Below are 13375 nucleotides of genomic sequence, written 5' to 3' on the forward strand. Positions count from 1 at the left end.
CTTCAATTATAGTCACGAAATCAGGTTCTTACACATTTAAGTTTTATCTTCAAATTTTATTTTATTTGATTTTAGTCCTTATATATATATATATATTAGGATAAAATTATGTATTTAATAACTAAATATTAATAGCTTTTATTTTAATTCTATATAGTAATTTAGGGTAAATTGCATAATTAGTGCATCATTTTAATATTATTTTTAATTAAGTTAATTAATTTAAATATTTCATGCTTTAATTATTAAGTATTATTATATGATTAATTAATAATAGTATTTTTACTTTAGAATTATTATCATATAATTTATTAATTTAATTTAATATTGTTTTAATATTAAATACTATAATTGGACTAGTAATTTTTATTTAGCATTTATATTAAATTTATTAAGTATAAAGAATAAATTTATTGTTATTGCAAAGACACTAATTAATAAATACTGGTACCAATTTTGGGCGTTGTGGGGATGCTAATCCTTTCCCATATGTAACCGACTCCCGAACTCATTTTTCTGGTAAGCAGACCCGAGTTGTATTATTTTAATATTATTCTTAGGAATTTTTATTAAAATAATATGACATTTTGGTGACCAATCTCACCAAATTAAAAGATTGGTGGCGACTCTGCAACTTGGTGTTTCATCTGATTCATCTGATTCACCAAATTATAACACCATTTGGGGTGTACTATTTGCACTCTCCGTCGCCGGGCAAAGAAAAATCTCGACACATAACTATATGGATTCCTTAAAATCCTCAAGACATATCTTAAGATTAAATCAACTATATCGAACTTATTTCACAAAAACGAGTTAGAGATAATTTATCAAAATCGAAGAATTAATAGAAATATATATACTTGATTTATTGAGTTAACCAAAGAAATCACTATATAGCTTGAGATATTATGAACTATTTGAATTTTCAAACATCTTATCAGACTGTATGGAGAAAATAGATTGTATTAGTTGCAAGTCATAAATATCAAACATAAAATAAACTCCTATGTATCATATGTAAAAGATAAACATGCAATGGAGCTTGGTTTAATCCTAAAATCTACTAAACCTAAGCTTTGATATCAAATTATAACACCCTTAACCAGGTCTAGACGGAAACTAGATCAGTAATGCTAATGGAACTCAAACTAAAAATGAAATAATCACCAAGTGACATAATAACAACTTGAAATCATCAAAATCAAATCAAACAATCACAATTCAATTCACATCATCGTTAATGTCATTTAATAGCCAATCATTAACATATTATAGCTTGAATTCTTACTTCAGAACTATTTTCATACTCATGAAAATTTAGGGATTTATCTATAAATGTTAAATCTATGAGAATTGATCACTTGAAGAAATATTGTCAAACAATCAATACATAACCATATTGTAACACCCATTTCTCGTATATGTTTCCGTACACAAGTCACATGTGTCGGTTAACTTTTAAAAACATTCCAAACTTTTGAAAAACCAGTAAAATTTTGTTTCTATTCATAAAACATTTTAATTTATTAATAATAAAATGTTCATTAACTTTTAGTATGTAAACAAATCTTAAAATTCGAACATATTAAATATTACATCATCATAAGTCCATTACTTTTCAGAGCATTATCATAAGTCTATTACATGCCAGCTAATAACATCAAAAGTAGACAGATGTCGTACAGTTATTGGTAAGGCGGCCCTTGATTGACGATGTCAGCTACACTCCTTACTCCGCTCGTACTAATACCTACGTGTGAAATCAACAAACGGTAAGTAATCACTTAGTGAGGCATAATAATAATGAGGTGAATTTAAAATATAAGTAAATTATAACTATCAAAATATGAACTTAATAGTTCAAATCATTATAAATTCCGTGGTTTTGCACACATAATGCCAATACGGTAATTCACAAACTCATTATGAATTACATGGGTGTACACATAGTGTCGATACTGTAATTCACAAACTCATTATAAATTACGTGGGTTGCACGCATAGTGTCGATTCGATAATTCACAAACTCATTATGAATTACGTGGGTTGCACACATAGTGCTCATACGGTAATTCACAAACTCATTATGAATTACGAGGGTTGCACACATAGTGTCGATACGGTAATTACAACATATACATTTAACAAAATGCATCTATGACTATCATAACATAGAAGTACATAATAAATACACTCACCTGGTTTGCCTCACTATTATGCCCAAAATGTAGTCCGACTATTCGGCGACTTTACCCTTGCCTTTATGTTTCCTTGACTCATAAGCTTGATTACGATCTACACAAGCATCCATAATCACACATTCAAATATGATGTTAGCATACTTACAAACATTTATCCAAAGTAATAATACTCAAAAGTACTATAAATTTTAAATTCTATTAAAATTCACCCTAACTTAACATTTCATACTGAATAGTATCGATACCCCTCCTATGGTATCGATACTTCTCTTTTATGGTACCGATACCCACTTCGGTATCGATACCATTTTAGCATTCTGGAATTTCATTTTTGATTATGGTATCGATACATTTCTCTTGGTATCGATACCTCCACCTCAATATCGACACTTCTTTAAATCGGTATCGATACTATTCATCCTAATCCTCAAATTTAACCTTATAGTATCGGTATTATTCTTCCAGTACCGTTCTTCCAGTATCGATACTCTTACCCAGATTTTACGTCTTTTACTTCGAATTTTACATAATTTTCACCTAAATCTCTTACTCTTACCTCCAACCATACCATTTAACTCATTATCCCTTGTCCCAACTAACTTACTTCCATAAATTTCTTTATAACATCCGAAATATCCAAAGAATACTTAAAACTAAGAATCACACCCAAATTTCAAACATGTTTCCAAACACTTTCAAGGCTCCAAATCTTATTTACCTCTTTAACAAGTCAAATATGCCTTTAAACTCCAATAAATGACCATATTTCATCAAATCACTTAAAACCCCATTTTATTAAATCTCTAATAAATCACTAGTCTCTTAGTTTTATTTACTCTTAATTTTTCCTTAAGCTTCTATATCACTTAAGGTTTCAAAACCAAACCATAACCGAAAGGAAAAACTAACTTGAAGGAAATCTTACCTTTGCTAAGGAGGGCACGAGGACAACGGGAAGAAGAAGAAGAAAATAACAAAGTTTCAGCTTTTACCATTTTTCCCTTATCCCCTTAATAGATATCCCAAATAAAAATGAATATTAAATTCATTTCCATCTCAAAGAACATAATGCCCCTCCATTTCTTCCATTTTTACTAATAGATCTTAAACACAAATTTCTTAAACAAATCCTTGTACTTTTCAAGTTATTCAATTTAACCCACCAAATTTTAAATCCTTTCACTATAGTCATTGACCCGATGTTTGGGGAATTAAAATTCTCCCCTTAAAAAAATTTGTCCTCAAATTTTAAAACGTACCTGATGCGAAGTGGTGTGGATATTGCATCCTCATGTCCTCCTCTCTTTCCCAAGTAGCTTTATCTACGTTATGATTTTGCCAAAGAACTTTAACTAGAGGAATCTTTTTGTTATGTAGTTCTTTGATTTCTTTAGCCAAGATCCACATTGGTTCTTATTCGTAAGTCAATTCTGGTTGGATCTCTATTTCCTCTGGTTTGATGATATGTGATGGATTTGATCGGTACTTCCTGATAATCGACACGTGAAAAACATTATGGATCTTGTCCATATTGGGAGGCAAATCTAACTGATAAGCTACAGGTCCGACCCTTTTTAAAATCTCATAAGGTCCAATAAATCCCAGATTTTGCTTCCCTTTGTACCCAAACCACAATACTTTCTTCCAAGGAGATACTTTCATAAATACTTTATCTCTCACTTGATATTCAATCTCTTTTCTCTTTAAATCAGCATAAGACTTTTATCGATAGGAAGCTATCTTAAGATTTTACTAGATAAATTTCACTTTATCTTCCATTTCTTTCATTAAATCAGGACCAACTAGATCTCGATCTTTTAACTCAAACTAATTTAATGGTGTTTTGCACTTCCTCCCATAAAAGGCTTCATACGGGGCCATCTTAATACTCGATTGGTAACTGTTATTATAAGCAAATTCCGTTAAAGGCAAATATCTTTCCCATGATCCTTTGAATTTTATCACGCATGCCCTTAGCATATCCTCCAATACCTAAATAGTTCGCTCTGACTGTCCATCTATCTGCGGATGAAAAGTCATGCTGGAATTCAATCGAGTACTCAAAGCCTCGTGCAATTACTTCTAAAATCATGAAGTAAACCTTGGGTCTCAGTCGGATACTATCGATACTCCTTGAGGTTTCATGATTGAACAGACCAAGTAGAACTCTACCAAATGTTTATGCAGACTTTCATTGGGAAACCCGTGGAAGGTTGGAAGAATATGAATAAGTGTCGTTTTAAGCTAAAAAGGAATTTCACCTTTAGGGAAAAATATGCAAAGTGGTTGCTGAATTTCGGGTGTCACAGCTAATTCCCAGATTGTTTGTTTAGCCATCGAGATTGGTTCTTCTGGCGTAAAATGAATATCAACGTTGAAGGGTGCTTCGGGATTCAGATATGATTGTTCTTGGCGTTTTACTTCTTGTTGTTTCCTTCTTTCCCAAAGTGTTAGTCCACGTAGTCTCTGGGTTAGTACTTCGATATCAGGTTTAAAATTTACTAGCTCTCTGGGATTTTGCCTAGTCATAAATAAATAAACTAAATCAATAAATTATCGAAGTCCTCGACAACAGCGCCAATTTGATAACACGTCATTTTGATGTCAAATATATTCCTTAATCTCAAAAGGAATAAATAAAAATAGTAGTATGGAGAGTAAGGGTCGATCCATAGGGACTTGGAATTGCTGATGTAGAAGGCTTTTGATTTTTGTCTAGGCTTGAATTTTCAAGTAAAAATGATGGGGGGATTTTGTTTGAAAGAAAGTGAATAAAAATAAAGAATAAAATCTAAGTAATTTAGAATAAGGTAAAATTAGAGATGAAAAATCAATTTGGTAAAAGTAGTCGCAGGCTTTGATTTGCCTCAATTCCTTCGATCTTTGAATATGATTTTTCCTCTGGTTAAATAACGGTTTGGGTCCGTAAAGTTCAATCCTTGTAGCTCATTTTCCTCTTTGGCTATTGATTTTCCCAAATCTATTTTAGGAATCGCAATCCTTGTTCAGATTAACTTCGACTATCGCTCTTAACTTAAAACAATTTAAAAGTGCATGGAAAAACCAACTCGAATTATGCTTTCTCTATGAAAGTCAAACTCGATCCCAATTTCCCTTAGCGTGCCACCGCTAAGTGTATTCTAGGGAATTATAATCAATTGATTCTATAATCCCAACGTTAAACACTAACAACATCCAAGCCAAAATCTATTTTTGAAATAAAAGCATTTTGATTTTAAGAAAGATCGATCGCCAATCTAGTTTCTAGAAAATTGAGAATTTAACCCGAAAGGGTATGAGGTGCTTTTCAATTCTCACGTAAGGAATTCAGTCATCAATTAAGCCCTTGACTTATGATAAAATCAGCTAAGTATGATCTAAATCATATTTAGCATTTTAAAGAAAAATAATTAAAAACGCAAAAAGTAAAAACGCAAAAAAGAAAAGAAAAAACTTTATAAATGAATGAAAGAACAAAGAAAACTCATGCCATTTGAGATTATCTTTGAAACATGCCCCAATGGGGTATTTATAGTCTCCTAAAAATCCCTAAAATTATATTAAAAATTCTAAAAGATAATTCTTGAAATTAAATCCTAAAATAAAGATAATACTAAATTTAAATTTGAAATTGCGGGTGAGTCTTTGGTCTTCACGTAATTGCTAACTGGACCTTCTAAAAGCTGCTAACTGGACACCACGTTAGACGCAGTCATGGCCACTAATCCAGTCATGACTCTAGAAAATCAAAATTCTGCAATAGTTCATGTCTTTTAGCACATTTTCTGGAATCGATCATCCTACATAGAAAATGCATGAAAACGACCAAATTAGCAACTTAGAATAACTAATCAAGGAGTAACTAACCACAAAATAATGCATAATTTAAGCACTAATCAGAAACTGAAGCCCGATTGTCTTCCACCAATTCAATATATTAAATTCTGGTAATCTAGGAATGACATCTACCTCTAAATAATGATCTAACTCGGACACGACTTTAATTTAGTTTGCTTCCTTTTCGAAACATAAGCATCATAACTTTCCAATTTTCCTCCCATGTCAACAACAATAATAGATGTAGTACTAAAGAATTGACGTTCACTCTTTAACAAAAAAATTTTCCTTGATACTCTTGAACCAAATCTCGACATAGCTGCACAATTCTTTCAACTTCATGTTCAGCAACATCCACAAAAATATCCTCAAAATAATATCCAACAAAGCAATTTTGTTCAATGGATCTAAACGAGTGGCAACACCTATGATATCATTCACATCATTCTAATACTTTTCAAATTTCCTCAACATGCATTTCGCCATTCTCAAAATAGTATCCTTACTATGCATAATCCATTCATTCAATGACACTCTAATCGAGAAAATACTTGAAAAATAAAGATTTGGTGTTGTATATTTTTTGCCAAAAACTCTTCAGTAATCTCATAAAACAAATTAAACTTCTCACAAATTTCCACTGCAAAGTTCCAATCATCTTCAGTTGGTAAGTGATTGTACAAAGGATCACGATGTAATTGCACACAACGAGTGAAACATCCTTGTAAGATAAGGTAGTTTGAAGCATTAAATATGTTGAATTCCATCGAGTTTTAACATCAATACATAACATTTTATAGTAGAAATGCGCAATTGGTGCTCTGCCTCTTCAAATTTTCCCATCTTTTTGGAGTAGCACTCCAAAAAAGGACATTATGGCGGATTATTTTCTATTCCATCTTCAAGCACACTCAATCCATCTTTAACAATTAAATTCAATATGTGTGCACAACAACGCATGTGAAAGAATACCCCATCAAGTAATAGTGTATCACCTCCCAATGTATCAATTAATATTTCAACAACACCATCATTCACACTACAATTATCAACTATGATGGATGTGAGTTTCCTATCAATATTCCAATCTAAAAAACATCTCATCAGACTTGAAGCAATGACGTTCATAGTATGGGGGTTGGCACATATTCAAATCAATTTAAATAATAAATAAAATACGTAAGTTTAAACATAAATATAATGCTTCCATCAAGGTTAAATGAATAGTTAATAAAATACATCTTTTAAAAACATAACTGATGATGTGTTTTTGTAGAGTCCATGTGTTATCTATGTAAGAGTATTAACGGCCATGTATCCTTTATTTTGGTGATCTATAGTCCACATGTCAATTGTAATGACAATTCTTCCTTTGTTAGCCTCTAATATGGATAATATTTTCACGTTTCCCTCTTCGAACATATCTAAGATATCACGTTTCATAGTACTGAGAGAAGGCATATCAAACATTGGATGTAGAGTATAACAATAATTTCTGGATTGTGCATGATCCACCATTGATAAAGGATACTCATACATGATTATCATCTTAACAAGTTCCTTTCTTGTGTCATCTTGATTAAATGAGACGCTTTTTAATGCCAATTTTCCATCCACCTTCCTTTGATTAGCTACTAGGACTAATTGATGATTGTCTACTTGACCTCTTGTTGCACCTTGCTAAATGATCATGCAAATATCTTATCCCAATTTTTAGAATCACCACCAAGCTTTCTTATACAATGATTACATATTGCTTTCCACTCGTTGTTGATTTTTTTTTTTTTGAAATGGTCCATACTATAGATTTTTACTTCGTTGGGTTGTATTCACTTGATTCATTATTATCAACCATGACATTAGGTTGACTTAATGAGGGATTTGAACTTCCATCAGAAATTCCAATTGAACTTCCATCGTTTGACATTTGATTAAGGTTGCAAGTTGGAGATGATGAAACAGAGTTCTTTAGATTGGACATTGTCCTATATAAATCATTATTTTAATGTAAAAGATAGCTAAGCATTAAAGAAACTTGGAACAACTGACAACACGGGGTAGCTGAGTTTACTTCAAACTTTATCATACAATAATGATACAACACATAATCAAATTCAATAATGATTAGGGATGGCAAACGGGTACAGTTTCGTGGATTCCACACCGCATCCGCTCCAATTGGAGCGGGGATGGGCATAATTTTAGCGGGTAGTGGGCGGGTGTGGATTTATAAAGTAGTACCCGTCGTGGGTCGTGGGCGGGTAATGGGTTTGAGACATTACCCGCCCCGCATCCGCCCTACATCCGCCCTCCCCACATCCGCCCACCCAGCTAAATATCTATTAACTTTTGGACCATTATAAATTTAGGTGTAATTTTAGAGACTAATTTATAAATTTTAATATTATATAATTTATCCAAATATTAAGGATATTTAGTAGGGAAATATTCGGCTCTTTGATTAAACCCATAATCCCACTAACCACGTCACTTTCCATGTTCTTTAGCTCATTCTGCCCATCCAAACACAAATTAGCCGTACTATAAGCATTAACATCAAAAGCAGCAGTTTCCATGTTCTTTAGCCCCTCAAAACCCATATTAGGTGCACTATGAGCATTAACATCGAAAGCAACACAACAATCCAGCTCTACGACTACATGCTCCCTACAATCTCTCTCCATAACATTCGTAGAGCTACTCCTCTGACAAATTGAAGCATGCGCTGTTACCCCATCACGAACTGTCTGGGAACCAACTCCAACATCCCATTAGTTTGCTATCAGGCGGGTCTAGATGGGTATGTCGCTAGTGGGTAGTGGGTGTGGGGATGGATTTGAAAATGTACCCGCGTGGGCGGGTGTGGATTTGAAAATTTGTACCCATCATGGGTGGTGGGCGGGTGGTGGATTGAAAAATATTAGGTGGGTATGGGGATGGGGGAGGGGGTATCCGTACCCGACCCGCCCGTTTGCCATCCCTAATAATGATGGAGGAGTTCATATGATCATGACGGTAAAAGGGTAAAGTCTATATTTCTCAATATAATCACAGGCACAAAGTGGGAAGTTTTTAACACACATAAACAAACATAAAATAAGAAAATAATCTGAACAAAAAGATAGCTCATCAAACTTTAGGGTGACAAATAATGAAATAAAACAGTCAAAACAAAATAAAGAAAAAAATTAATAAAAAAAGATTTATTTTTCTTTTAATAGAAAAAAAGGGATTCAGCGTTCCAAGAATAGAATTCTAAGCAAGATCAATTCCATTTCAAAAACATGTTAATAAAGAAATCAAAATATAAAAAAATAGAAATATTTAGCATAAATCGAAGAGAAAATAGCAACTTCAATCCAAAGAATTCAACTGCATAATCAAACAAAATCATGTAAACAAAACAAGGAAAACAAAGGATAAACAAACAAACCCAGAAATACTAAGAAAGGGCACGTCCAAAACCCAAAACAAGGTCAAAATTAAGTCAAAGAAAGAAAGAAAAAATCTGGGGGGAAATCAAATTAAGAACTAAAATAATAGAAACAAGAAAAAAAGGACAAGATTGGTAAAAACCTTAAATATTGAATTGGAAAATAGAGATGCAAAAGGAAAAAAAATTATAGAAATTATTACCTTATAAAATAAGAAAAAATACATAAAAATATGCAAAAAGGGAAAATAATATAAAAAAAATATTACCTTATAAATGGAAATGAAAGTTGAAGAAACGAACAAATTATATGCAAATACCAGTCGTCAAGGGCAGAGTCCTAAAAAATTGGAAAAAAGATCAAATGAAAAGCTAATGAAAAAGAACAAGAAAATCTAATAATGATTGATATTAGAAATTTAATGAAAAATGATAACTAAAATTTGAAATGAAAAGTAGAATGAAGAAACAATTTTTCTAGCCACCTACCAGTACAAGTAATCGATAACGACGGGGAAAACTGAAAAAAAAAACTAAACCTAAATATATTATATATAGAGGGTAATTTAGTAATTTAAATCAGGTCGGGTCAGTTATTTTATACCTTAAACTCGACCCCATCCTGACCCCGACTTTCTCTACTATATAACCCACCTCAAACCCTAATTTTTTTAATTAAAAAACCCGCCCCTATTGGGTCGGGTCAAAATCCCTCGGTTTCGGGTATTTTAACCATCCTAGAATTGTATCAAATCTCACATCTTTCTAAATATCAATTGGACCAATAAAACCTTCGTAATTTTGTTCTCATGTTGTTTGTTGTACATTTTTTTGAATAATTTATGACATCATTAACCATCTTTATTTTTCATAAATTTTTCCCACAAATGCATGAATTGATTCTCAAATAAACTATTTCAACTCACCTATTTATAATGAAAATTTTATCAAAATGACTGCAAAAATTTTTCACGCACACATGATGAGTTCCATCAATTAAAAATCATTTAATTAGACAATGAATATAAACGACTAATTATTTAAACCCAACGGAACTCGTCACCTCATCACAACGAGTTCCGTGAATTTTTTATTACGAAAAAATAGTCTAAATAAAAAATAATATTATTATAATGAAATTTGTTATATCGACATGATGAGTTCTAAGAAAAATAATAAAGTATTTGACCCAATGAATGAGTCCAATAAAATATATTTTTCATTGGAACTTGTTATGTCGACGTGAGGAGTTCCAAAGAAACTGTAGCAAATGATGTAGATCCCAAAATAAACTTTTTTCTTGTGCCCTATTGAGCCAATTATTTAAGATGGTTGTTGTATTGGGGAAAACCCCGGCACACAAAATAATTATTTGGCCCTATAAGGCACCTCAAAATTATTTTAGGATCTACGACATTTTCTACACTACATGACGATGGATATTATTTTTTATTTCAGTCCTAATATTTTAATATTTTTTGTGAAACTCATCACCTCAAGGTGACAAGTTTTATTAAAAATATTATGTTTAAAATTTTTAATATGAATTTAATTTTTAAAAAAAAAACTAGAATTCTTCACCTGGAAGTGACGAGTTCCTTTTGGTGTAACAATTTTTTTTAGCTTTGAAATGTCAACACATTTCACTACAATACTCATGTAAACATATCAATTTTGGTATTGGGTAAACTACATGTTTAATATATAAACTATCATTTTTGTTTTCTTTTGGTATATAAATTTTTATTTGTTTCAAAATTGTACCTAAAGTTCACTTTTTATTTCATTTTGGTACCTCGCTGTTAAAATTAAATATAAAAGTTAGAGTGATTAAATTAGGAGTAATTTGAAAGTTATTAAATTAATTTTTTTATTTTAATTATATATTAATAAATTAATAATAAAAATATGATGTCACAAAATTTAAAAATTAAACTCCAGTGACAAAAATATGAGTGAGAAGATAATTAAGTGATAAATGATGTAATTTACCCATAAAAAAGTTGTGCTTGTTCCGCTAAACTTTTAACATCGAGGTACCAAAATGAAATAAAAAAAAGTAAACTTTAGGTATAATTTTGAAACAAATACATATTTAGGAACCAAAAGAAAACAAAAAATGATAGTTTATATATATTAAACATGTACCAATACCAAAGTTTGATATGTTTTCATGAGTAATATAGCTAAAAAAATTGTTACACCGAGGTTACGAGTTCTATTTTTTTTAAAAAAAACTAAATTCATATTAATAATTTGAAAAAAATAATTTTTAATGAAATATGCACTGTAGAAAATACAATAGATCCCAAAATAATTTCTTAATACCCCTTTTTCCCTAAATAATTTTGGGGCCCACGGTAATGGGGCAAAAAACCCAAAACTCCTCAGTTACGACCTAGACTAGACCGCTAATCAGTGATCCAATACTTCCTCATTTGTAAAAAGCCCAAAAATATTGAACAAATTGCATAATCCAATTGGTTCAAATCCATTTTTCCATTTCAACCCAACAGAATAATTAACAAACAAATAAATAAAAACCATAATTTTTTTATTACAAAAGAAAGTAGCTCACAGACTACATGATCCTGGGAGATAAAGCCTTGCAATCCGCCCAAAAGAGATCTTGCACCACATCAGGAGGGGAGTTAAACAAATGGAATCTGAATGGTAGTGACCAACCAATTTTCGCCAATCCGTCCGCCAGCATGTTACACCCTAGAGAACATAACACATAACAATACTCTAAGGGTAAGCTAAAGCCTCTCTAATGCACATCACCAAAGGGGGGAAAGAAACCTCGCTCAGATCCAAATCACTAATAATGCATGTTTATTGTCTGTTTCAACCACCAACTCCTGAAATTATGAATCCCAAGCGAGCATCAACCTCTCAAGGATTCCCCATAACTCCGCCTCCAAGGTTGAACATATACCAATGGATTTCGAGAACCCCGCAACCCAACTTCCCATAGAATCTTGCAAAACTCCACCACATGTACTAAGTCCCGAATTCGTTCGCCTGGAGCCATGCATATTTAATTTGAACCATCCATACCGAGGGGGTTGCCATTGTGAGGAGCTAACAACCATCCTTTTTGTCTGCTGGTCCTGAACACATGCTCTTAACAATTCTTGAAGCATACAAAAACTCTTCTGTAAAACACTTTCAAACTCTACAAACCCCAAATAAAATATCATTTTATTCCTTCAACACCAAAGGTTCCATAAGACCACACCAAACAGGAGATTCCAATCCTTGGATGCAACCGAAAAGTAAAAGATTTAGCAAAATTACCCTCAGTCCAAGCCATTAAATATAGCTGAAAGAATTCGGCTTACTGATCCGCTTTAATTAGATTAATCCACACGTTCCATGAGGGAAAACAATCGCGAAGAATATGTAACATTGACTCCACTACCGCCCCCACACTCCAAATAGCTACCATCGGGAGACATATGCCGTCTCACACGCCTTTCATTTGAAAGAAGGCTACCCTTACACACAATCCACATGAAATTCTTCACCCAAAGAAAGCCATTATATCCCATAATGGTTTTCCATAACGGGGATTCCTCCATGGCGAGCAAGTGGCAACAACAATCATAGGCACTTTTAGCAGTGAAAGTGTGTTTACTAACCCATTTCCACCCTAGGTTATCTTGTCACACCCCAACCCGTACCCGACCCGGATACGAATCCGAGGTGTCACATTGACTTTTCAACACTTTGACTATTTGAAAACTTGTTGAAAAGTTTAAACTTTTATTTGTATTTAAGTGGTGAACCCTTAAACCAAATTTAATATTGAAAATTCATAACTCACATTAAAAATAAATACTTAATAATTTACATAAATATAAAATAGTATGATTACAAGACGGATCAGATCATTACA

General features: G+C 32.2%; 1 protein-coding gene across 1 annotated transcript; it reads right to left on the minus strand.

Moving 5' to 3' along the window:
• Nucleotides 1–12341: 12341 nt before the first annotated feature.
• LOC120171143 lies at nucleotides 12342–13058 on the minus strand. The gene is made up of 2 exons (XM_039178923.1): nucleotides 12899–13058; nucleotides 12342–12652 (listed from the first exon to the last, which is right to left on the minus strand). The coding sequence occupies exons 1-2, from the start codon at nucleotides 13056–13058 to the stop codon at nucleotides 12342–12344; spliced, it is 471 nt and encodes a 156-aa protein (XP_039034854.1).
• Between the last annotated feature and the right edge of the window lie 317 nt (nucleotides 13059–13375).

The sequence above is a fragment of the Hibiscus syriacus genome, unplaced genomic scaffold (assembly GCF_006381635.1).
Source record: "Hibiscus syriacus cultivar Baekdansim isolate YM2019G1 unplaced genomic scaffold, ASM638163v2 tig00111812_pilon, whole genome shotgun sequence".
NCBI classification, from domain to species: domain Eukaryota; kingdom Viridiplantae; phylum Streptophyta; class Magnoliopsida; order Malvales; family Malvaceae; genus Hibiscus; species Hibiscus syriacus.

Bases quoted from the DNA above. Each gene is read 5' to 3' on its own strand.
- LOC120171143 (XM_039178923.1), bottom strand. From the start codon at position 13,058: ATGGAGGAATCCCCGTTATGGAAAACCATTATGGGATATAATGGCTTT. The intron at 12,653-12,898 runs GTAGTGGAGTCA...TGGGGTTTGTAG, and splicing joins CTATTTGGAGTGTGGGGGCG to AGTTTGAAAGTGTTTTACAG.